We start from the raw sequence: 24,182 nt of genomic DNA, 5'->3' as shown, positions 1-24,182 counted from the left end.
TGCTCCCTCCTCCCTCCTTGAAATGACACTTGTGCCATCTCACTCCCTGTTTCTCTCCTCTTGAGAGAGGCAGACCTAGGGGCTCCTAATCTAATCTGTAAATCAGTAGTTTCAAGGTTCCTCTCCATCAGACCCAGCAGAGAAGGTTTTTCAAGCCTCTTTAATACATTCCTTCTATCTAGCAAGATTAGTCTGTTTTCCAAGACTGAGTCTGCAGAGAATGCTTCAGAGACTTTCATACTTAAAACCAAATGGAACCAACAGTCCTAACATGGAAAACACCGCTGTCTTGGTGCAGTCACGTTCATTTAGCAAACACCAGAGCAGCCAAAGCACAACTGATGCTTATACTTAAGATGCAGCTAATTCCACTTCTCTTCTTTTCTCCTTCTGTAGCAAACATAATATAGATAAACCAATTAAAGAATAGGAACTTACTCCCTTCTCTTTACCTTTCCTTTACAAATGAATATGAAGTAAACCAGGTGGGCTGGGCAGTTCAGCCCAGACCCTGCTCTCGTTTCCACAGCGGAATGAAGATCTGCTCACAGTGGGTGAGCACAGAAGGTGCACAGGGTGGAGGCTGTAAAGCGGTGATATGACCTGCCAGGCTTCCACATTTTTTCCTTTAAATTAGGTTGACTGCGAAGGGCAGAAATTTTGTGTAATTTATAGATTGTTCAAGGCATTGTAAAAAGAACTTAGGTTACTTTTTCAGTAACAGAATTTGCAATTTCTTAATCAGACACCAATTTCAAACCTGCGTTCTCCATTTTGTTTTGCATTAGGGCTAGACAGTCCCTCTGCTTCAGGCCAAGCTAGATATAACGCCGCTCTCCATCCAAGTCCAGAAACAGAAGGTCCCTGGAATGCCCATATTTTGTAACATTGTCCCTTCCTCTCACTCTTTTGCAAACAACAACTTGGATGTGAAGTACCCCTGTTGTTCCCAAATGATGCTATTCACTCTGGCCACAACATGAGCCTTCCAGCCTCTTGCAGGGCCTCACAATGATGACTTTTCAGTGGAGAGATAGCTGGACAAGGCTTCCTAAAGAAAAACTGTTGTAGCAGGAGCCAAGTGGCACATGGCCTTAGGGTGACTTAGCTCTTGCAACTCCTCTTTCCTTTAAGTTAAGAAGAAATAATTAGGGAACTTCACACACAGCCAGTTTCCTGACACACTAAGCAGGAAGCATCTACAAGGAAGAAGGATTTGACCCTCTCATTTTAACTGAAGTTATTTCTTCTTTTTTATTTTTAAATAACTAGAAAATTTTGTTATAACTTTCATCAGCACCCTTTTCAGTTTTCTTTGTCGTTATTCTTCTACTCTCGTCATTCTGAAAATTGCAGCAAACGAGAAATCAAAATTATGTTCTCAAATATAAGTAGAAAAAGAAATCGTATTACTTGAGCCAGATAAAGATCTTATTCCATCACATTACCACTGCATAGAAAAGCCTCTCTTAATTTGAACTTGCAGGATTTTTTTGACTGTTCTTACAAATGAGATAATATTCTCACAGATAGCCCATGCCAAAAGCACATACCCCAACCCCCGCAGTTTAGAATGTCTACCATATAAAATCTGATCTATTTTTTTCATTTAGTTTTCCCTCCAATAGGTTAAATTAATATCCAGTTCTGAAAAGCCCCCAGTCCAGGGGGATCAGGGACTGAAACCCCAGATCAGGACACTGACATTTAAGACTGCCTTTACCACGGATGTATTAATTTAATACATTGTAGAGTCCTAAGAGATGTTATTTTTTATATTTCCAAATAATTTAGAGGAATACAGATTCAAGTAATTCTTTAAAGGCTTGCCTTAAGTTACCCTAACAAAATGTAGCTTTCAAAAGTTGACACAAAAGAAGACATTAGTGTGATTGAGAGTATAGAGTACTAGTAACTGCAAATGAACTTAAACAGTTTAACAGTTCTAGTATTGTCTTAAGTTTACACAGATATCTTAACATAACCTACAATGTTTGCCATGAATATTAACAGCACATAAGCATCACAATGTGTTAGGTATTCTAAACCACAATTTCACTGGTCCCAGGTATTTTAAAATAATAGGACTAAGGCAGCAGCTATAATACATAAACAATTCTTTAAGAAATATGCTTAATGCTATTACCGCTTAGAACCGTGGAAATATAACAAAATACAAGTCACATTTACAGCATAAGGCCCTTTGGTTTCTTAAGCAGCAAATGAAAGAACAATTTCTTCAGTGAAAGGCTTTGAAAAATAAAGCATGTAGGCTTTCCATAAAAAAGGTAACTAGTTCTTTCCTTCTCAAAATAGCCAGCTATAGTCTTCAAAATAGTACGTAAGAAAGCTCTTGAAATTCCTAGGAAAGAAAAAGTTAAAACCCAACAGTAGTATCTGACAGAGCAGATTCTATCATGGGCAAGCTGAACATACACCTTCTGGGAAGTAGTAGAAACCACTGTTTGGTTTTCTGGAGAGCTTTATTAAATTTGGAGTAATACAATAAAAAGGATCTGAAATACCTGTGTGTTTACCATATAGTCTAGAGCTTACAAATCTGTAATTGAGAACTTGCTTCATATTAATCTATCCTTCATAAGGACGTAAGTTAAAACAAAACTAAAATTAAATAGTTTATTCTAGTCAAGGCAATTTATGGCAGTCTGCTTTTTCACACAACCATGTGCAACTTGCATGAGGCAATCCTTTTCCATCTTCTCAACGGAGCCAAAAACTATGAAGTAATTCAAGATATTTCTGTGTAACTAAACAGTGTATGTTTATTTACACTGAACTGCTTAGTTACACAGTTGGGGCAGTCAACATCTGAATTTTACAGAGAACATTCGTTTTAGGAGGTTCCATAACTACTCACAGTCTTTTTTCACACCAGTTAGAAGCAGTATCAAATTAGCCAAAACACTGGAATATATAATAGATGTGATCAAGTCACCACAAGTATTTTAAAATCCTGCTTAAGTGGTATGTTGCTTTTGCTGTGGGGCTGGTAACAAGGATCTGGCATTACAAAACAGTTTGTAAACCAGCATGACCATTGGAGCAGTGTTCTTACTCTGTCCCAAACTTGCACCAAATTTTAAAACAACTTCTTATGCCTCCTGAATCTTCTTGTAGTTTACTACCACCTTAATCACCTTATAAGATAAGAGATACAAAATACTTTCTCTTCTTAGCCTCTTACACAGTTACTGGTTAAAGATCTTTCTATGTAACATGGCTAACAAAACTTCTTGAGGCAGCTTAAGAATTTACTTTTTGCAAACTGTCATATGACAAAATGACAGTTTGTGCCAAATTCATGCAACACAAATCATCAGTAAGAATTTAGCAGACACTGAAAGGACTGTCCTGCAGGATTGTGTTCACTAGTGTTATTACCCCCTAAGCATTTTTGTTCAATTTAAGAAACAAAATTTTGTACGAAATTTCATAGAAGTTGATTGAGTACACTTCTGAATAATTTTGAAATACTTAGCTGCTTCTTTTTTGATTGAGCATATGCATCCTACCTTCAGTGCTCTGATGTTCGGTAAATAGACAGGAAATCTTTAGCATGTAAGATGACTTTGCACTTAAGCAATTCCACTGCAGTACCAGGTGAATGCAAAATCAAGTCTTTTTTCCAGTGCAGAAGTCTTTACTCTGCTGGGCTGAAAGTTTCCCCAAGTCATGCTTTTACTAATCAAAAAAAGATGTTAATCAGCTTACCCATGATCCAAATTTCATCGATCTTTGAAAGAAGAAAACATTTTACCCAAAAAGATCTTTTAAGTCATTACTAGCCGAGCTGCTGTTTGTCATTGTGTTCGCCGGTTGTGCAAAGTTCTGAGGAGCAAAGAAAGGATTACCCTGTATACCAAAGCCAGGCTGTCCTATCATGTTCATCTGAGGTCCCAAGACTGAACTGCTCGCACTTGGGGACCCTTGTGGGGGTACAAACTGATTAACCCACTGGCTTGATTTCTGTTGAGCCAACTGTTTCATACTAACTTTGGGTTTTTGAGGACCAAAAAGATTATCTAAAGCAGACATATCTGGGGGTCTGTTTTGTTGCGTCAGTGGAGACATCGCAGATGCAGCATTCATAGGACTGTAATTTGGCATATTGGCAGTTGGTACAATGTTCATCTTGGTTGTTCCTGTTGCACTTGGACCACTGAAGAAATTCTGAGTGGTGGCACCAGCTCCCATACTGAATCCAGCAGTCTGAAAACCCATAGTCGGATTTAGTCCGTTTGTTATATTTCTCTTTGTGTTGTCAATAGGCGATGAAAATCCCATTCCAACACCCATAGAAGGGACAGAAGAGAAGCTGTTTGAAGATGCAACTTTAACTTTGTTGATAGAATGGCTAGTCAAAGATGACATATTATCTATCAAGGTATCTGTCAAGTCTTTTGTCTGCAAAATACATAAAATGCAGTTAAACGCTTTTCCTGTACAAACATGAGCAGTCTTTATCATTGCTCCTGCAGAAGTGGCATTCATTTTTCAGAAATTAGAATTTAATGCATGGAATTGGGCATGAAATGTAATTATACACAAAAGCAATTAGGTAATTTTCATTCTTTGCTACTTAGAACTAATCGTTATGCAGCTTTAATTTGACAGCTAAGACAATACACTAAGTACTACTGTGACATTTGCTTACATGCCCCATTCGTATCCTCAAGCCCTTTATATATTTAGTTAATAAACTCTTCAGAGCAAAACCCTTTTTTAATATGTGCTTTTTCCTTATCTAGAACAATGGCCTGCCAATAATAATTATTCCTTTGGAAACTCCTGCAATTTAAAAAGTGGGAAATATTGCTAATGATGCAAATGGAAGGCAGATTAAAATTTATTTTAGTTTTTCTCAGCTGTGCCATTGCACTACTAGTGAAAATAAAGGTCATTCACAGGAGAAAAACATGCTAAATGCATAGACTTGAAAGGAAAAAGCACCACAGCTCCAATGGAAACACTGCAGTAGTTTGTTCTTTCTCACCTGCTTCACTGGAGGTGTTATTGCAGTTGCTTGTGGCTTGAGAGGTTGCTGGCTTTTCAGTTTCTGTGCCTGTTCTTGTTCTTTAGCTAACTTTTGCTTCTCTTCAAGTGTAAGTGATGCCTTTAAAAGGGAAAGTACTGACACTAAGTTGCACAGAATGGGTATTCTTACACTGATTTCACAAATAGCACTGCCATTTCAATAATATGTGGTAGAACAATACATATTATTTCACAAAAGGGAAAGTGGATAAGCACAAAATCTATTATAAGATTTATCATATTGCTAAAAAGTACTTAAAGCAAATAAATACAATATTAAGTAGCATAATGAGAAATTTGAGCAGATGTCAAATAAAGAGGCATCATAACAAAACTATTCTAGCTTTGTCTTCTTAATGTTGGGCATAAGAAAAAGCGTTCTTTACAGTTTTTGGTTTTATATGGTTACCAACTGGCACTTGATATAGAACTGCAACTGACCATGGAGTTGGAAAGGGAACTTTATTCTAAGATTGCTTAAGAGGCTTTTCAGGATTTTAACTCTACTTTTGTTAACGATGAAGGATAAAATCATAAAATCATTCCCCCTTAGTCTAAAATTAGTGAGAGGGTTCAGATAATTAGAAATGGAAATGATAAAATGTATAGATTCTGGGAAGCCATTTACATAACTAATAGTATGAAAAGAATTTTACAATAGTTTATACTTATGTTTAATATTCTCTGTCATGTCATGCTTTTTCTTTGCTTTTTGTATTCATCCCCATATTGACTGTTCATTTTCACTTAACTGAATTGTAAGGTAAATGTTAAGTCTCTGCTACTACATGAAATTCTGCATCTTAGTGTCTTCTCTGTTTGTGGTTTTATCATAAAGTTGCCTATTTTGATTTTCCTATCTAAATCCACTGCTGAAGTTTCAGTTTCACTGAAATCTATAATTAAGGAGAAAGAAAATGACCAAAAATTTATAATCCTAATGCTGCCTACTTTGTGCAAAGCTATTTTCAAGCAAAGGCTTTCACAGAAATTCAAGGATATGATTTGAACATTTTCCAGTGGACCTTCACATGTGACTATGTATGGTGCTGTGCTACACAAAAGCAGTTAGTTTTTCTTTTAAAGCTTTAAATATGGTAAATATTTACACATACTCTTTTTACGCAACAGTATCAGCCTTGTATTAAACAGACAGATGTAAAAGGATTCCAAAATAAAGCACACCTTTTTCTGTTTTGATGACATCTCATTCTCTTTAGTATCAGATGCACTAGTTAGAAGGTCAGTTCCACTAGTATTAAACACCTTGTCAATCTGTTTAAGTTCAAAGAAACAAAACTTAGTTATTTGAAATGTTCTAATTTAACACAACATAAATCTTGACTAAGTAATTTTAAATTTCAAATTTCTATATGTAACGCACTAAAATATTGTTGCTTACCTGATTACTTGTACTACTAGATCTTGCCTCTTCAGACACACTCATTTGGTTAGCAATATCCAAAGATCTATATAATGCAGAGTATACATTTTACAAAAAGGTAACTTTGCAGTCACATCCACAACACTAACTCAGCAATGCAGATTATTCTTCTGCATTTAAATAATACCAAAAAATTGCATTATGAGAGCACTGCCATTTTTACAGAACGCCTGCAGGAGACTGGAAAATGTTAATATTCTGAGTTGTAAAGATTTCCTAATGATCATTTCACACGGTCTTAGTTCCTTCTTCTGAACGGGGTAACACAGACTTTGGGTAGCCCAAGATAATTTGGCTCAGAAATCTCACCTCGTATCAGACTCCATAAAATAGCTCTAAATATCTTCAAGTATCACTGCCTTCTAAAAGGCTGCAATGTTTATGTTTCTCCAGTATGGTGAATGTTCTCAATAACTACAGAAAAGCAACTTAACATACAGAAACAAGACATAAACTGTACTAGTGGAGCTCAGTATGAACTTTTACATTTAATGAATTAATTAAAAATTATTGACTCAAAATAATAAACTGTGACTGAACTGTATAAAAGTAAAGGATTTTATTCTATAAAACCATTGACATCACAATATTATTATCATTCTAGGACTAATAAATCTTAGCTGACAGCTGTGCTTATCTGAGGTAATTCTCAACTACTGAAGTAAGAATTACCTAGATTTTTTATTGCTATGGCTAGAGTTTTCTCTCATTTGCTAAAAAATTAACTGAAATTTATCTCTGCTCACTTGTTCCTTCCCTAATACACATGTAAACAAACACTTACTTCTGTTGCTCTTGCATGACATGAAGTTGCTCCAGTTTTGTTTTATGTTCTGCCTCCAATCTATTAAGCATATCTTTTATAACACAAATAAAAGAATTGAACTGTAAAAGAAATATACAAGAAGTCTGGATTTTGCTGTGATGGAATTCAGACATGTATAACTTAAAAGGCAATACCTCATCAAACTTACAATACAGAGTCTCAGATAAACTGCACATTTTAAAATAATTTATATTCCACCTTCATATCTTCCATTAGATACCCAACTACAAGCAGAGTGTATACTCAAAACAGTGAAAAGTATGTATTGCAAAAAAAAACCCCAAACAGTGGGGCAACCCAGACAAAAAGCCCACAGATTAATATTACCAGATTAATTTTCAAAAAAATTCCTATGATTGCACTCCTACATTATCTGCAACATTTACAAACAAGAGCAAGGGAAGAAACATTAAGTTGCACTTTAGCTTTTAATCTGCATTGTAATTATGTTAGTGGCTAACTGCTTTTGCAGGATATTTGGAAGGTGATAGTATTAATTTTGAAATTTTATACTAGATAAGTTAAATCCACTGAAAAATAACAAGCTCTAAACACAGAAATACAGTAATACTGGCAGGTTTTTTGGTTTTGTTTATTTGCTTTTACAACAGAAACATACATAGCATATGAATTTTTCTCTGACAACAGTTTAAATCTATTTTCTGCCAATTTATCAAGTAAAAGCATGCAACATAGTCATGTTCCTACCTGATTGAGATTAAGATTGTTCTCAATACTAAGAGGAATCAGATGGGGCAATACTTTTCCTGCAAGCTGTTCTTTGGTAATTCCCAACTTCTTATGAGTAAATGTACATTTGTAAATACCTGACATAAAACATCAAAATAGCAAAAATTGTTTAGTAAACAGTGTGAACAAAGTAGCCCAAGTATATAAAATTGATTTCAGCCCATCATTTCCAAACTAGGGTTTACTTATCCACTGTATCCACATAGAATTCAGGAGTAATACAACTGAAGTAAAAGATATACTGTCCCTCATTCTCAGACAGCAAATACAAGTCAAAGCTGCAAGGATTAAGGGAAACGGGCAGCTTTAAATTTGTACTGATAGATGCCCTCTTGCTGATTTTGAGCAAATCAAAATAATGCTACCATCACATATTATTACAGTGTTTAATGGGGGCTGCTGCCAGTACAGCTCAGCTTGTTGTTACAAATGGTCTTCTGTCTACTACTTTGTTGTCAGTGAGAGAAATGGCCACTGTCTTCCAGACTTGGCCACGTAGTGACACCTCTTGGCAGTGACTCTGGTCATCTGGTCTCCTTGAGCCCATTCCAGTTGTTAAAATCACACATCCTGAGTTAGGCAAGCGCCAGAGTGGCACAAGGAAAGCACAACTGGGAGGGAGGCTTCCCCTTCCAGAAGTAACAAGCCATTAGGGTTTGTCAACTATTTTGTGAAACCTCACCCAGACCATGCTCTATTTCAGTGCAAAGGCAGCCGTGTTTGCTTACATGTCCAACAAAATGAGTCTACCAAAACCTGCAGTGAAGAGCAGTAGATTTGTGTACAATCATTTATAGTATCTGACATGTAAGAGTGGTAAGAGAAGGCAATAGTAACATCTTAAAACCTCCAGCAGCATCTGAAAGAAGACAGACCACACGCTCTTTTGAGGAGAACAGCCTCTCTGGCTGCATGGACCATACAGTCCGTGAAAGTGTCACAGCCCAAGAACTGCAATGAGTACTCAGAACTGCATTGGGCCTTGAAGACTACAAATAGATGTACTAGTGTTCAGAAGTACACGCAATACATAAGGTAACTGAACAGGGGCATACTTACAGGAAGGTTTTAGCAGTCATTTTAGCGATACCCTATGTAAACATTATCAATGATAATATAGAAAGCTTTCATATTTACAACATCAAAGCACAAAAGAGGAGAAAGTTGAAAGTATTAATTACCTAAAATTCCCATTAGCACTGCAGGTTCCTTGGATGGAATTTGTTGTAGGAAGGGCAAAATATCATCAAGCACAAACCATTTATCCAAGTACTCCAAAATCTTGCCTAAGCACACTAGTGAGTTTACCCGGACCTGTGAAGTATGATAAGAATTAAACAAACTCTTTACTATATTTTTGCCTAAGGAAAAAAAACCCTTACAGAACTCATACTTAGAAGAAAACAGGCACTACTGAAACTACAACCTTCATATCTGAAAACTCAAGACAAGTTAAAAAACCTCTTTTGTGTCATAAAAGGAAAATGCACATAGTTACACACTGCTCACAAAGCCTTGGCTTTTCTGCATGACAAACACTGTTAACATATATTATTGTGGAATACACTTCAACAATTTTTACAGTATTATTAACACAATAAGTTGTTAACAACTTTAAAAATTGTTAGAGTAAGCAGTGCTTTTGTATTTGTAAAAAGTAAAAAAAAAAAATCTCAAAACAGCACATTGATGGGCTTTACTTTAAAGACACAACAGCAGAAAAGCCAAAGTAATTAAAGGTAACAACATTTTCTGAGGAGTGACAGATAAAATTATTAGGATACTTACAGCAAGAGAGGAAGTTTGCAAACATGCATTTTTAATTCTTGGAATTAATGAATTTTTCATTGATGGGTAATCTATCAAATTGGCAAACGTAGGAATTATATTTAGGCAAAGCTCCTATAAAAAAAAATCTGCATAAGTTTAAAAAGAAACATGCAAGTTTATTATAAAATTAGTACTAATATTACTCAAGATCAATATTAGTTTAAAATGTCTTCTTAAGCTTTCCTTTTAAGGAAATATTTGAGGAAATATCATGTTCAACTAAGCTGACCTTAATCTATCAGACTCACTTAAAAATAGCCAGAATAATAAAGCATCATGATATGTATGTAGAACATTGGAAAATAGTTTTCAAAAAAAGAGTATTCATAAATTTATAGTAAAATATTTGGATAACAAGAACATCTTACATTTTCACAAAACACCTTTAAATAAAAACCTGCTTTTATTACATTGAACTTTAACATTTTCCTACATAAGTCAAGCAAATTTGAATGACTACTATCAACAACACTGCAGCATCATAATGATAGGCTGGAAGATAAAGGAGCATATCTAGATTAAATATACTTAAGCAATAGAGAAAAAAAATTACCCAATTTCAGACCAATCTCAAAAAAATAAGAGACAGCAATATTAAGTATATGCTGCAAATAAATACCTGAGTAACCAAACTACTAATGCAGAAAAAAGACTCATGCCAGGTATTTAGAAACAAAACCCTTTCTCCATAATATTGCAAAGGCTTTGCAAAGGTAAAAGTCACATCTGATTATCCAAATCCTTCTTTAAGAAATATTTTGTTTGTGTATCTCCCCCTCCCACTCTTGAATGCCTTTGGGTAACTGGAAGTTAATTCCAGTAGAAGAATGTTTTAAAAAAAAAAAGAAGAACCTTAGAAAGGTAGAGAAAGCATAAAGAGAAAAATTAAAATATGGATACATAAAAATGTCACCAGAAGGTATATTAATATGATTTTACAGCAAATCAGGTCTTCCAAGGTCAGCACGCATGTTCTTACCAGTAGAACCTCAGAATAAGACACCTCTCATTGACTGGTAAGAGCATGCATGCCTGCATACTTGCTGCTGCACAGGCAATGTAGTATAAATGCACATCCTACTTTTTTCTATCGTGGCTAGTAGGAATTTAGGATAAAAGCAGGAGAACAACAGTCAAGTGGTTACTCCCTGGAAAATAAGGGAACTAAATTTCATTTTACTAAAACAAGTTTTCTTTAATAAAATATTACTCTCTTTCAAAATTCAGGATTATTGCTCAGCTTTAGCTTTTTTTTTTTCAAGTAAACAAACACGTGTATACAAAAAGCTGGCACATCAGCTTAAAGAAAAGAGAAAAAAATTGTTTTAAATAAAGGCTGCAGTTACTATACCTGGATCTGAATTGAAGGTGCTTCCAAGGCTCTATAAACCATTGGTAGAACACTGTTCTTTATTTCATCTGGTGGAGTTTTGGTTAGAAGCAAGTCCATTTTTTGCAGGAAGATCAACAAGATCTATTAAAAGAAAGACAATTCAGAAGCCAAAAGTTTTAACTCCAGAAACACATACTTAAAATTTAAAGTGTGTTGTATCATATCACAAAAACTTCAGAAGTTTTCTTGTAACTCAGTAAATGTGATCACTTACCATGTTGCTTGCCTGAAGGCATGGAAGACAAAAAACACTTTGACATATTATTGCATTTTAAAAACAGCAAATACAAATCAAACAAAATATGCATGTTCTAGACTAATCCTTCTGGAGTAAGATATCATAACGGCTACGGAAGGAGTTCTTGTTTCTATTTACAACATGGTCTTTTGTTAAAATCCACCCACAGAAAATCTTTATACACGCATCACTACTGAAAAAGCTAAACGTTCAAAAAACTATGGCTCAAATGCTGTCCCCTCAAAGCATTTGATCACAACTTCACATATAAAAGTGGTATTCCACCTGTATCTAGAATCAAAATAGGGACACAATGAAAAGAATGTTACAGCTACTATATGGACACAAAATGCCTTTATTCTATTTCACAGGGAAATTGTGTATCATAAAATGGCAAATCCCAAAGAAAAAAATTCACATCACGTTAACCCAAAAAGCAACACTAGAATAGCATATTTACATATTGGATTCACCTTGCTTAGGCTTAGCCATCTAAAAGTTAGCTGCTATTCTAATTTACTCATCCAGGCTCAGTCTCCAATACAGAGCGTGATGTAACTCTTAAGACTCATGTCTCATCTCAGATAAGTGAGACAATGTGCTACAGGTGACTTTGACTATCCATTGCTATCTAGACTCCTTTTAGAAAATAGGTTAGTCTAGGTGGATAAATCGTGGTGAATGGTACCACATTAATAATAAAAAGCCAAGTATTTAATAGGAGGAAAAGATATCATGCTTCTATGTCAAATAAACAGAAGCATCAAAGTGTAGAAATAAAAGTGTACCAAGACCACATTACAAGTTTCCCCCTTTCATTTGCTTTCCTTTACAGGGAAGAAAAAGAAATTATTTTAAACTGCAGCTAATGTGTGTTTGCTCATTGTATATTTATAATTACCTAAACTGTACACATACACACACATACTCACTCAATCTTTCCATGAACATTAATTCTGATGCAATATCCCCAAATTTGGGACAATAGGGTGAGATGGACCAGATCAGTTCTAAAGTTAAGATTTTACAATTATTCTTGAATAAAGAATTTTTATTTGTCCTAAACTTGGCTTTTTCAAACCTACATGCGCTCATAACACTGTTCTTCTCTCATGTAGCAACCCTGTAATACTGACATGACATTTTCTATGTTAATTAAATGTATAGTTTTGGAGGATAGTCTGATTGTTCCTGCAAATTTGAAAAGGACATGAATCAAACCTGTTATTTAACAACTAGAAAAGCTCCTTTAAAATAAGAACCAGACATTTGAACATGTAACAGACTGCTTTTAAGTTAAACATTGTACTATATAGTCATTTAGATTTCACAGAAGCAGTTCAGCTGTTTTCCACGGGTTGTCAATGCTTTTCAACTAAGATAACATAAAGCTGAATCGCTTTTGATATCTCTCTCTACCATCTTTAACTAGAAAGTGGTTCATGCTGTTCCAATGAATCCCCTTTATTTTTAGCTTTCTAAGGTCATATTTGATACTTCCTATCTATCTAAGTAGAAACTAAGATTTTAACAGTCACAGATTCACACCCACCAGCTAATAAGCAAGCAGCAGCAGTTGCACTCTAAACAGTTAACGCTAAAGATGTGCTTCGTTCATTAATACAGAGCCCGGTACTTGTCAGGGTACGCTTTGGTGTACTGAATTAGAATATGAATTCACAGCACATCATATGCTAACTCTCTATAGATTCCCCTAGATATAAATTAAGGGTTTGTCTACACTGGGAAGCTGTGTTATAGTGAGGTAGGATGTTAATTTACAGCACACCCGTTACTCCACGCTAACTCCAAGAGTACAAAGTGAATGACTGGTTTAAATAAATATTCCATTTTCATATTATAAATTCCCTCACACAAAGACACTATGAACACTGGATAATAATTTCTTCATACTGAATTACAGCAGCTTCCCTATGATACATTCATTTCCTAACTCAAGTAGCCTATGAAAGCCAAGCAACAGACCCCTCATACAAATCTAAAACATCTTGAGAGAGTGTTTGGAAGAAACACTGGCACCTTCCCCATCCACCCCTCTCCATGAGTTACAAACACTCAGGAACTGAACATTTTTGCCTTGCACAAAGACAGTCAGATCTAGAATTCTGTCCTCTGGCAGCCTGAACCTTTTTTTTTTTTTCCTAAATTGCTGGTATATTAACTTTGAAAACCTGTCCAAGATTAAACTTTGCCAAACTAAAAAGACCACAGAAATAATGGTAGAAAAAGCCATCTAGTACTTAGTGTGCATTAAAAACGTCAACATAAGAATTTAATATATAGTATCCAGAAAGCTAGAGAAAAACTTCGCAAAGCTTGCTCTTTATGAGCTGACCCCAAGTCTGTATTTTGCTTCCCTCATTTCTCAGGAAATAAAACAGCTTTTGTGCCCATTATGCTCCAGATATAACTTTGAGACAAACTTTTTGCTGTGAGGATTGTCTCACAAATCTGATGTTAAAGGTAGCAAAACACAATGTTACCTTTTAGGATGAAACGGCACAAATAAGATGTTCACTGGCTTTTGGTTGGTTAGATGTTTAATTTTTTCAAAACAACAACAAAGCTAACATAAAGCCTCAGTGTACCAAAAGTAAACAGCATTAAGTAATTCTAATTTTCTGAGGTATTCTCAGTTACACAACTGTCCCCCTTCCCCCCCTTCGCAGTATAATGAGAGTTCTCTGATCCGGTTTTCTGAAACCCAGAAATAAAAGATCTTCTTGTTCACTCCTATGTTTATCTTGCCCCTTAAGTGCTCTGCAGAGAAATAATAGCATCCTGCAGTAAAACAAGGTGAGCTAGTAGGAATGTGTAGCTGCCTTTTATCTGTGGAGGCACAATGCCTAACTTAGTGACAGAATTCTCAGGAATCATCATGCACATGGTGTTGACAAAAGGATGCAAATGTTTTGCTCCTTTACAGTAATGATAATGTCTTACTACTTTTATGCATGTAAACAACAGAAAAAAGCATATTTTACTTACACAATACATTTGTCAAAATGAAACTAATTCAGAAATTTGCGCACAGCCCTCCAATAAATACTATTTTATTATTATCAATAAACAACACTTTTAAGAAGTGCCAAAGTTATAACTTTTCCACCCCATGATCCCAGTGCCAGCAATCTGGATACAAGAAAAAAGAAAAAAATCATAGGTTCAGCTACTGATAGAGTATATGCAAACATTGTACTGTACAACCCTGCTCAGTTAGGCTAGGTAAGTGATAAAATGCTTACAAATATACCTTCTACAACCAAACAAAAATAACAGTTGACTGGTAAATTAAATGTTTCCTTTTTTGCTAATCTAATCTCATCTATAAATGCAAATATACCCTCAGAAAACCCATCTAAAAAAGCAGGGGTAGAGGCCTTGTGAATTTCCTGGAAAAAAATCTATTTTGTATGAATGAAGACTGACTGCCTGGACAACTATAGAGCAGGTTGGGCAGTCAGTGTGAAGCTGGAAAAGGGAAATAGAACAATTAGTCATTTTTCAGGGGAAAAAACACCAAAGAGAAAAATTGTAATCTGAACAATATTAACATACCTGGATTGGTTCTTGCTGCTTAAAAACAGGACCAAGATCAGGCAGAATGAGCCTGATATATTCTTCTTTGGTGCATTCCTCAGCAATTAGGAGAACATTAGGCAAGACAAAGGGTACCATATCAGGATTCACAAATTCAGAAGTCAGGCAAGGCAAAATTCGCTGAATTATAACACGCTAAAAGAAAAAAAGCAAGAATGCATCCCATTGTACTGCATTGCAGTAAGTTACTATCATGCCAGCTCAACAGCTTTTGTATTAACCTAATTATTTACAAAAAAGCAGACAGACAATTTTGAACTTTGAACTCTTATTTTCACAGTATACTCTAGCTAATTTACACTGTGCTACTTTGCTTACTTTTCTCTGTTTGCGCTCAAAACATAACTGGAGACTGTAACAACTGCAAAGGTCAACAAAAAGCAATTAACTGTACAGAAAATAGGACTTTCAGCCACATACATGAATTATGAAAACCTTATTCTATATGCTTTCTTAAAAAAGACCCTTAAAAAAGACCCTATCACCCCCAGAAAATAATCAGTTTTTCTATACCCCATCACTCACTTAACAAACACATAATCCTACTATATCTCCCTGTAAAACTCCAGGTACATTCCCTAAATGGGATTCTGCTAAGAAATAAGTATTTACACTGTGGATGTCTGCTGTAGAGTTAGACATCCTTAAATGCTTTTGAAGTCAATAAAGAGAAATACACAGTTCAAGGGCATAGTCCCTTCCCTCACAAAATATATTTTCAAAAAAAAAAAAAAAAAAAAAAAAAAAAAAAAAAAAAAAGAATGCTCTAAAGGTGATTAGGTCTGTCAGTGGCTGTCTAAAGTTAGGTGAAATACATCCCATCTATTTCCAAATTCAAAGGATCAATGATTTCTGATCAAAGGAGAAAATTACTAAATTAAAAAGAAGAGAGTATTAAACATGAAGTCTGAATTTTGCACTGTGTAGTTCAAAACAGAATTAAAAATAAAGAAATTTAACACAATGGTTGAGAAGCTCAGCTATTCTCTTATGTATTAAACTAATACTATTTTTCTATTGCATATGCATTATGCCTTATATAAATTAAAGAATACCACAAAAGGAAAAGGAGTCAGTCTAGACATAGTGTCTAACTCTACACAGAAGAAATCTGTAATGACAGACATTTGCCTTTGAGGCTTCTGGGCGCTGCTAGCACAAGAAAGCACTTAGTCTGTTGAGGGAAGGAAGCTTTGCATCATTCAACATTAAAGTACTGCCTGGCTATGAAAAAACCTGAAGCAATCTTATTGGGAGAAAAGGTGGCAAGATGACTTCAAAGAGCTATGATAAAACCTGGAAACAAAGGGAAAGCCTTGTAAGTGGAAGGAAGACAACTCCCTTTCAAAGCAGGATGAACTACAAGAGGACATGCAAATGATGGTGCCTTACACGTACTGATAGCACAATTTGACATGTTCCATTTAAAGAATTATTGATAGCTGAGGAGTATTTCCACACCAATTATTTTCTAATCTTCCCTTCTTTCCTACTACTCCATTCTGACAGTCTCATGGCAGTCTACTATGGTACAGTGCTACACAAAATCCAGCATTCCAAGATTTAGAATGTTAACAGATGTTCACATATTTTTAAACTACTTCAAGACATCATACAGACATACCTTAGGTAGTTTTGGCAGAACCTTTGGTAGCCCTTTAAAAAACTGTGATTTCTGAAGGTTATCCCTTTGAAATAATGAATCAAAATACTGAAGCGTCATTGCTCCTACATCATCGAAGAATGGTATCTAAAAATAAGATTAAAAGCTTGTGATCTGGAGGGAGACAACATTAACACTGTTACAAAGATCCCCAAATATAATCATCTGTTCACCTTTTCAATGCACTATAGTAAACCTTTACAATGATGTGCCTGCAACTAACAATTAGAAAGTTAATTATTAAGATGGAATTTTCCTAGCATTTTAAAGAAACCCATGCATGTTATATGCATCTAGTTAACTTACTGTATGTGAAATAATTTTTTGTCTACAAAAAATGGAATGAAAAGTAAAAACCTTGATTAAAAGTTCTGCTAGGAATAATTATGCTACTTAGTATTACAACAAAGGATTACCTACTATGCCATCCAGATCTGCAAACTTACAATGAATCAACAAGCATTTATATGCAATAAATGTGTAATTATATAAATTTCTCTGCAATGTTCAGACACACTTGTAAATCCTGTCCACTATAATTTCTCACATGATCTCCCATGTTTGCATTACTTCAGCAAAGAGGGCGCAGACTGTCTTAAGTATTGTCTAACAATGCATATGCACAGAGCAGACTTATAAAGATGGCACCAGTAAAATACCAGGGGAGTTCATCTATAGCCGTGGTGTATCATATTAATACTGATAGAGCTGCTTCATCGTAAATGAAAGATTGATAAAAATGCATGATGATAACAAGATTGTTTATATAAAAAATCTGTCCCCAAATATTCAGCCTTCAGTTAGCAGATGAACAGAGTAGAAGAGTGTCTATCCCAGACCTACACAGACTGGAATGAAAAGTTCTGCATTCAAAAATTTGCATGGGTAAGATTCCGCCTTCCTGCTAGCTCTCAGTTTTAGGGAGGGATACATCAAACCTCATGGGCTCACAACAGTTAAAGACAAAGCATGGCCTCTCAGTCTATTTGGACACTTGTTTTCAGGTCAGAAATTTGTGCAAAAAGAAAGGTTATAAAAACATTTAAAGAAGCTCTGCTGTAAGGCAGAAAGAGAAGCCAGTAAGAGTAGGGCAATAAAGAAAAAAAGAATCAGAAAAGCGGATTGGAGTAGGGCAATACAGAACAGAAGCATCTATTGGCAGAGAATTCAAGCTAGTCTTCACTGTAAACTTATATTCTGTCTTCTAGATCACACACCAAAATGTATGTGATCGTGGAATTCTACACAGGTTAACACAAACTAGTTAAAACTAGCAAGGTAAACTTGCCCATGTCAAGCTTCATTTTAGCTCATGTCATGCTGGCCATAACAAACTGCTTTTAAAACTGAAGCTTTAATATCTTTACCCTACAATTCAGTCTGCAGTGCAGACGTGGTAAAAGAGAGTTAACATCTTTATAAAACCATACTGCTTAATACAACCATTTACAGATCTGTTTGTTGTAGTCCTTCAGACAAATGAGCTGATACCTGAGTAATATTTGACAATTTCCTCACTACCCATCTTTCAGCACATATGTTGGCAGAACCATTACCTGTTCCCCCTCCCTTCTTCACTCACTGTTTCTTCCAACTGTTAAGACACTGATTTTTCTCTCTGCATACAATCTTTTTACATGACAGGAAAAGAAGAAAATTGTTTAGCTAAGCAAATCTATAAGCAGGAACCTGAAAGGGTATGAGATATGAGAAAATAGGCCATAAGACAAAAGAAGGATCATGCTTTTAAGTTCTACTTTCGGATGGGAAAGCGGAGGAAGAGTTTGTAAAATTAAAACTTAAATTATCCTACTTGCAATTTATTTTTGCTTTATTATGGCAAGTAAGCTCCAAATACATTTTAAGCTATTCTTCCGCATACTTAAGAATACACCAAAAATCATAAGCCAAAAGTTAATCCTTACATTTACTGCCCTTTATCGTTTTATGGCTTTAAAATCCTTCCAGTACAGTTTTAAAGACTGAATTGTATAAAAACAATAGCATAGAAAATAATTCCAACTGTATTGGAAAGCAATAAAATAGCATTGCATTGAATGACTATTCTAAATTCTGTCTCAGCACCCACTTCTTCCATATTAATAAAGGTCAGCATAAGGACAACTTTTGGCATCAACTAACATCATTATTTCCAAAATAGTTTAAAAATATTTAACATTTCAACTAAAATGATTAACAAGGAAAACACTTTAAAATGGCTCTATTGTTTCTACAAATCAAGCACTATTTTCCCTCTTTGCTACGGCTACTGTATTTTCCATGAACTGACCTTAGTCATTTGATCTGCGTCTGGTCTGACTGCTGGAGCTACATTTAAGAGTAGCTTTACATGTTCACGCACCTCCTCTGGTATATTCTGAAGAGTACTGGAGCTTAAACGGCTCAGCTGTGTAAGTAATTTAAGCACATGCACCATGAAGTCAGAAAATCCTGTATATAACTATTTCCAATATACAACAGGACTATACTTTGTCCTCTTGATGGTTTCTCTGCCCACACCTTTGATATCCCTCCCTTCTCCCCTTTTATAACCCATTTGCTGCTTCTGATCCCTCAGTCTTCTTTCCATCTCCCAACAGCCTACCTGCTTCAAGTCACATTCCCCTATTTCTAACTTCTCATCATGTTCACGTTATCAGAGAACACAAACCCAGTATTTTTAAACAGGTACACGTTATTATCTGAGGTGGTGTCTACACACATCAAAACACAGTAGACACAACTAAGGCAATGGACACCCAAAGAAGTTATGACAAAGTAAATTTGCATAGGAATGTATGTTATGTCAGCTGATCCAAGTAACTGTCTTCTGTTAATATGCATAGTCCACAAAAATGTGAAATAGCTGATAGCTGAGTAGATACTAATTGCAATGTCAAGTGATCAAATCACTCTAAACTCAGCCATCTTCAATGGTCCTACATAGGTCATTCACTGCCTTGTGTTTCACATATCCACCCCAACAGGTGGAGTACTTATTCCACAAGATCAGCATTCAACAGGTTTACAGCAAAATCAGGTGAAAAATGAAATCTGTAGTTTATGAAGTTGGTACATGTAACCTTCTCTACACATATTTTTATTTTCTGTATTTTCACAGGATTCTTTTTTCTTGTTATAAAGATAGCATGCAAGGTGAGATACCATTATCAGATTGTGTTGGAGCGCTGGTAATGTGTTCTAATTATTTACATCCATTTTAAACCAGTAACTTTTCAAATATGAAAATCAATGAGTAATAGTCACAAATAGAACAAATACCTGATCCAGCTGTCTACTAAAGCTTTTATAAATATCCTGCTTGTTGACCTCAAAAATTGGTTTCCCTTTATTAAACACTGCATACATAACAGCACCTAGAGAGTACATATCACTGGCTGTCTCACAGCTCACGGAGAGAATATATTCTGGTGCCAAATATTCAGGATTTGGAAGACACAGGGATGGTAAGTTTGGATCCCATTCCTTACACGGGAACTTTGGCTATAAGAGAAGTAAAAGAAAGTACATTTATTAGGGATTTTTAAAGAACATTTTAAATAAGAAACTCAAGCAGCAAAAAATAATTAACCCACTCAAATTCAATTATGAATGAAACAGGAACAGGGTAAGGCAAAACTGTTAAGAATCTGTGTCTGCAGCATAGAGTGATTAGCTGAAGTCTGAATATTAGAGTCGGGAAGTGTAATGTAAAATCAAAGTACTGCCGTAAAAGGGAAACTAGCTATGATGGGAATTCATTTTAGGAGGTAGCAGCTAGGCACTGAGTGGATGCAACAGACTAAATTAGGTAGCTTTGCATGTCATCCAACATGCAGGTGAGCAGAAGTGGCACAGGCTTCAGACTCTGTCTGAAACCATCACTAGTCTATTTTGACTCCTCTGAGCCAACTCAGGCTCTTTTTCTGTGACGACCAAAGGCAGCACTTCAATCCAGACCTGTGCCATACGTTCAAACTTCCTGCCAACAAAATATAGAGGTGAATATTAAATAAATGACTCCGTACTGAAATGCAAGGTCATGAAACTGGTTTCAGACAAAGATCTGAATTTGAAGTTTAATGACGATAAAGATCTATTACCTCCTGTTCAGATGGATTTGTTGACTGAATACAAAAATCAAACCCCATAATTTTCCATGCTCCACTCTTATTTAAAATTATATTTTCAGGAGTAATATTTCCATGGACCATTTTCACACTGCTATGCAAAAATGACAAGCCTTCAGAAACCTGTTAATAAAAGATTATTATTTCAGGTTAAATATTTCTCCAAATATTCTATAAGACATTTACAAAAATTCTGTTCCTGTGGTCACGGTTAAATTGTTATGTTAACTAAGAAACAATTTTTCACCACTATTTTAGGCTATGTCTTAAAAATTATGTATAAAGGAAACTAAACACAGATAAGTAATCAACAGATGAGATTACTAATGCCGATTAACTACCACAGCATAAGGACACATGCTTTTCAAAGTTGATCAACATATTCACGAAATAAAATCTGGGAGCTACTGTTCTTCCACAGAAGGTAAAGAAAAGATTCACATATGGGAGAGACAGCTGTAGTGTAGACATTCATATGAAAAATAAAAAATCATTTGATTTCGTATTTTCCATGTCAGAATAAGCAAAACCAGTAGCAACTTAGACCCTCCCGTGTTCATCCTCTCTTATACTTACAGTGATCAGGGCACTATCATCTCTCACTTCCCAATTATTTGATTTACTACATAGGCAGACAAAACTTTGGCAGTTTACAAACTTTATAAAACAATCATTAATACTAAAAACACATTAAAATTATAAGGACAACCTGTGTCATACCTGAAGCAAACCATATTTGGTCTCCACATCATAAAGTTTGTATTCTTTGATGTCAGATGGTAAAGGAGAAGGTAGGTTGTCCCAGCTGCCAAGAACATTAGCTAAACTTGCACAGACTGGTTCTGTACAAAATGCCAAGCAATCCCTGTAGAGGAAATACATAAAAACATTTCTTGTAAATAAATGTAATAAATCTCTTGACTGCGAATAAAGAACCATACAAACATCATATTGTACATTACCACAGCACTTGGTGCTACCTAAAACCATGTTGTATTTCAGCTTTTGAATTCTTGTAAGTAATATAATACTAAAGAGAACTATATAAATATCTGAAGTATTCAAAAATATTAGAATTAAGTTATTTTATTCTCTAATATTCACATACATCACTAATGATGCACACAAAGCTTCACAAAAAGTTTTAACAAAACAATGCTTTTCTTGTCCTGATCCAGGAAAACCAAACAAATAATTCTTACTATTATTAAAAATCGTAAAATCAGGCTTTTAGCTGTGCCTAAACCTGACACATCCCTGACTGAAGCAATACTTAATCTGGTCAGACAATGATCAGAAACAAAATTAATAAAATGTAAGGTAGCACCTGAACATTCTTTTACTTTGCAAATGAACAGAAGACGTGCAAACAGAAATACGCTTGTTGTACGAACTGCAGTTTGCACGTGAAGTGACTGTTTTCTAAATTATTTTATCTATTGTTTTCTTCATGAAAAACTACAGGTCTTGTTTATGCATTTTTGTGTCAACAATGTTTGAAAAGCACAGATGAAGCAAACTTCTGCACATGAAGTGGACTGGTTGTAACACTGTGCTTCAAAATTTCAAAGTCCTGAAAACAACGTATGTCTCAGTTTCACAAACTTCATGTAACACAGAGTTGTTAAATCCTTCATACTGGTCTGCACAGGCTGGAGGTCCTGGACAGTCATTGCACCTCACTTCTTAATTGTTTTAAATTTTTTTTGGAGAAAGCATTACATGGATGGTATAGCATACATACCTGGTTTAAGGATGAGTAATTCATGAGAACACTAAATACTGCATCAGTATGAACACAGAAAACTGAGACTGAGTAACAGTAATAAAGACATATTTTTGAATATAAAGTTCTAGGCAAGAAAAAAGAAGCCTAACTTTCTGTTCATCCCATAAAAACATCACAGAAGACACAATGCCTCAGCATGAATCTATCACATAGTTTTTATGTATCTCAATAATTAACAAGCTTGCTCTTTGAAGTAAAGTAAGGCTGTTGAAACATTCAAACCTCTTATTACTCATCTAGATTTTATTTTTACTTTAGTTTTATCCACTGCCTTTCTGAAGGAAAAACAACTGAAAATTAAAATATATTGAAACGCAAGTCCCAACCTGACAGAACTTCCTTGCTACCATTCTGTTAACACCATCCCTTTTGTGTTTCTATTAACACAACTAGGGCTATAAGACTCGTTTCTGTAGTAATCACAAGGAAGAATCAGAGCACAGAAAGACAAAGTCCTACATTTTCAATCTGACTTCAACTTCACCACAGAGCTTATACATTTAGTTACTGTTAAGGCAGAGATGACAAAAAATACCTAGGGAACACTTATTCAGTGGTTTTCATAACATGAACTCTCTGATTGCTGTTTTTTTTGAGGGATGGCTTTTTATTTTTTACTTTAGGAGCTAATTAAATAAGGACCCAAACCAGAGTAACGGAAGGATGGGGCAAATTTAATTAAAGCAACTGAGTATTGCAGAAGCTGAACAGTTCCCTGAATAATATCAAAATGAAATTCAGAGTAACATAATAAAAAGAAAACAAGTTAAAAATAAAAGTGATGGCCAAAAACGCATACGCTTTGGGAAAAACAGCAACAGATGGAATGTCTAGTAAACTAAGTATCTGGGACTCTTCACACTACTACTATTTTTAAAGGGTAGTAAGGACATTATGAGTGAACTTATAATTTGTTTTTTTCATCCTTTTCTCCAATAACCAGTTAAATATAGAATAATATTGCTTATCTGTGCTGTTACTGGAATTCAAGACCAGTTGTAAGTAAATGTATTTATATTAACTATTTAGTATAAATAGTTATTCATTATACAAATGTATGTAAAAATGTATACATCATAATATATAGAATATATACATTTATATTAAATATAATTATATTGAATACCAACAATTTGGAGTAGAAACATTCTATTAATAGTGAAAAAGCTACCTACACACTAGGGTCTGAAAGGTATGGCCTTTCTTTCTATGTCTACTTCACCTGTGCAGGTACACCAAGTACCCCTTGGACCCGCTAAGGAGGAATAAAGGGTGACTTGCAAGCACTTCAACACAACTGTATGTTACTCTGAAGACACAAAAAGGTACAGTCGAGCCAGAAGGAGCCCATGACAGATTTCTTGAAGAATAACTATTCTGGAAAGACATGTAATTCTAAAGAAATCTTACAGCATGCTTGCACAAGGTGACACACACAAATAT

The 24,182-nt window shown here is 35.1% G+C and overlaps 1 protein-coding gene across 2 annotated transcripts in view; it reads right to left on the bottom strand.

Moving 5' to 3' along the window:
• Positions 1 to 2,474: 2,474 nt before the first annotated feature.
• The window catches only part of SCYL2 (SCY1-like 2 (S. cerevisiae)), a 34,558-nt gene continuing 12,850 nt past the window's right edge, over positions 2,475 to 24,182 (bottom strand). For both annotated transcript variants that reach the window (XM_010561927.1, XM_010561928.1), the window contains 15 exons: positions 21,671 to 21,815; positions 20,924 to 21,073; positions 20,103 to 20,324; positions 19,111 to 19,227; positions 16,782 to 16,907; positions 15,116 to 15,292; positions 11,257 to 11,379; positions 9,864 to 9,977; positions 9,257 to 9,389; positions 8,034 to 8,152; positions 7,284 to 7,384; positions 6,458 to 6,524; positions 6,241 to 6,330; positions 5,015 to 5,134; positions 2,475 to 4,425 (listed from right to left, as the gene is read on the bottom strand). In XM_010561927.1, coding sequence (XP_010560229.1) covers positions 3,775 to 4,425; positions 5,015 to 5,134; positions 6,241 to 6,330; positions 6,458 to 6,524; positions 7,284 to 7,384; positions 8,034 to 8,152; positions 9,257 to 9,389; positions 9,864 to 9,977; positions 11,257 to 11,379; positions 15,116 to 15,292; positions 16,782 to 16,907; positions 19,111 to 19,227; positions 20,103 to 20,324; positions 20,924 to 21,073; positions 21,671 to 21,815 — 2,455 coding nt within the window. In that variant the 3' untranslated portion in view covers positions 2,475 to 3,774. The remainder of the gene's footprint in view (positions 4,426 to 5,014; positions 5,135 to 6,240; positions 6,331 to 6,457; positions 6,525 to 7,283; positions 7,385 to 8,033; positions 8,153 to 9,256; positions 9,390 to 9,863; positions 9,978 to 11,256; positions 11,380 to 15,115; positions 15,293 to 16,781; positions 16,908 to 19,110; positions 19,228 to 20,102; positions 20,325 to 20,923; positions 21,074 to 21,670; positions 21,816 to 24,182) is intronic.

Source organism: Haliaeetus leucocephalus, unplaced genomic scaffold (assembly GCF_000737465.1).
Source record: "Haliaeetus leucocephalus isolate CR32 unplaced genomic scaffold, Haliaeetus_leucocephalus-4.0 Scaffold151, whole genome shotgun sequence".
NCBI lineage: Eukaryota > Metazoa > Chordata > Aves > Accipitriformes > Accipitridae > Haliaeetus > Haliaeetus leucocephalus.
This window is presented reverse-complemented; position numbering and strand designations above follow the sequence as displayed.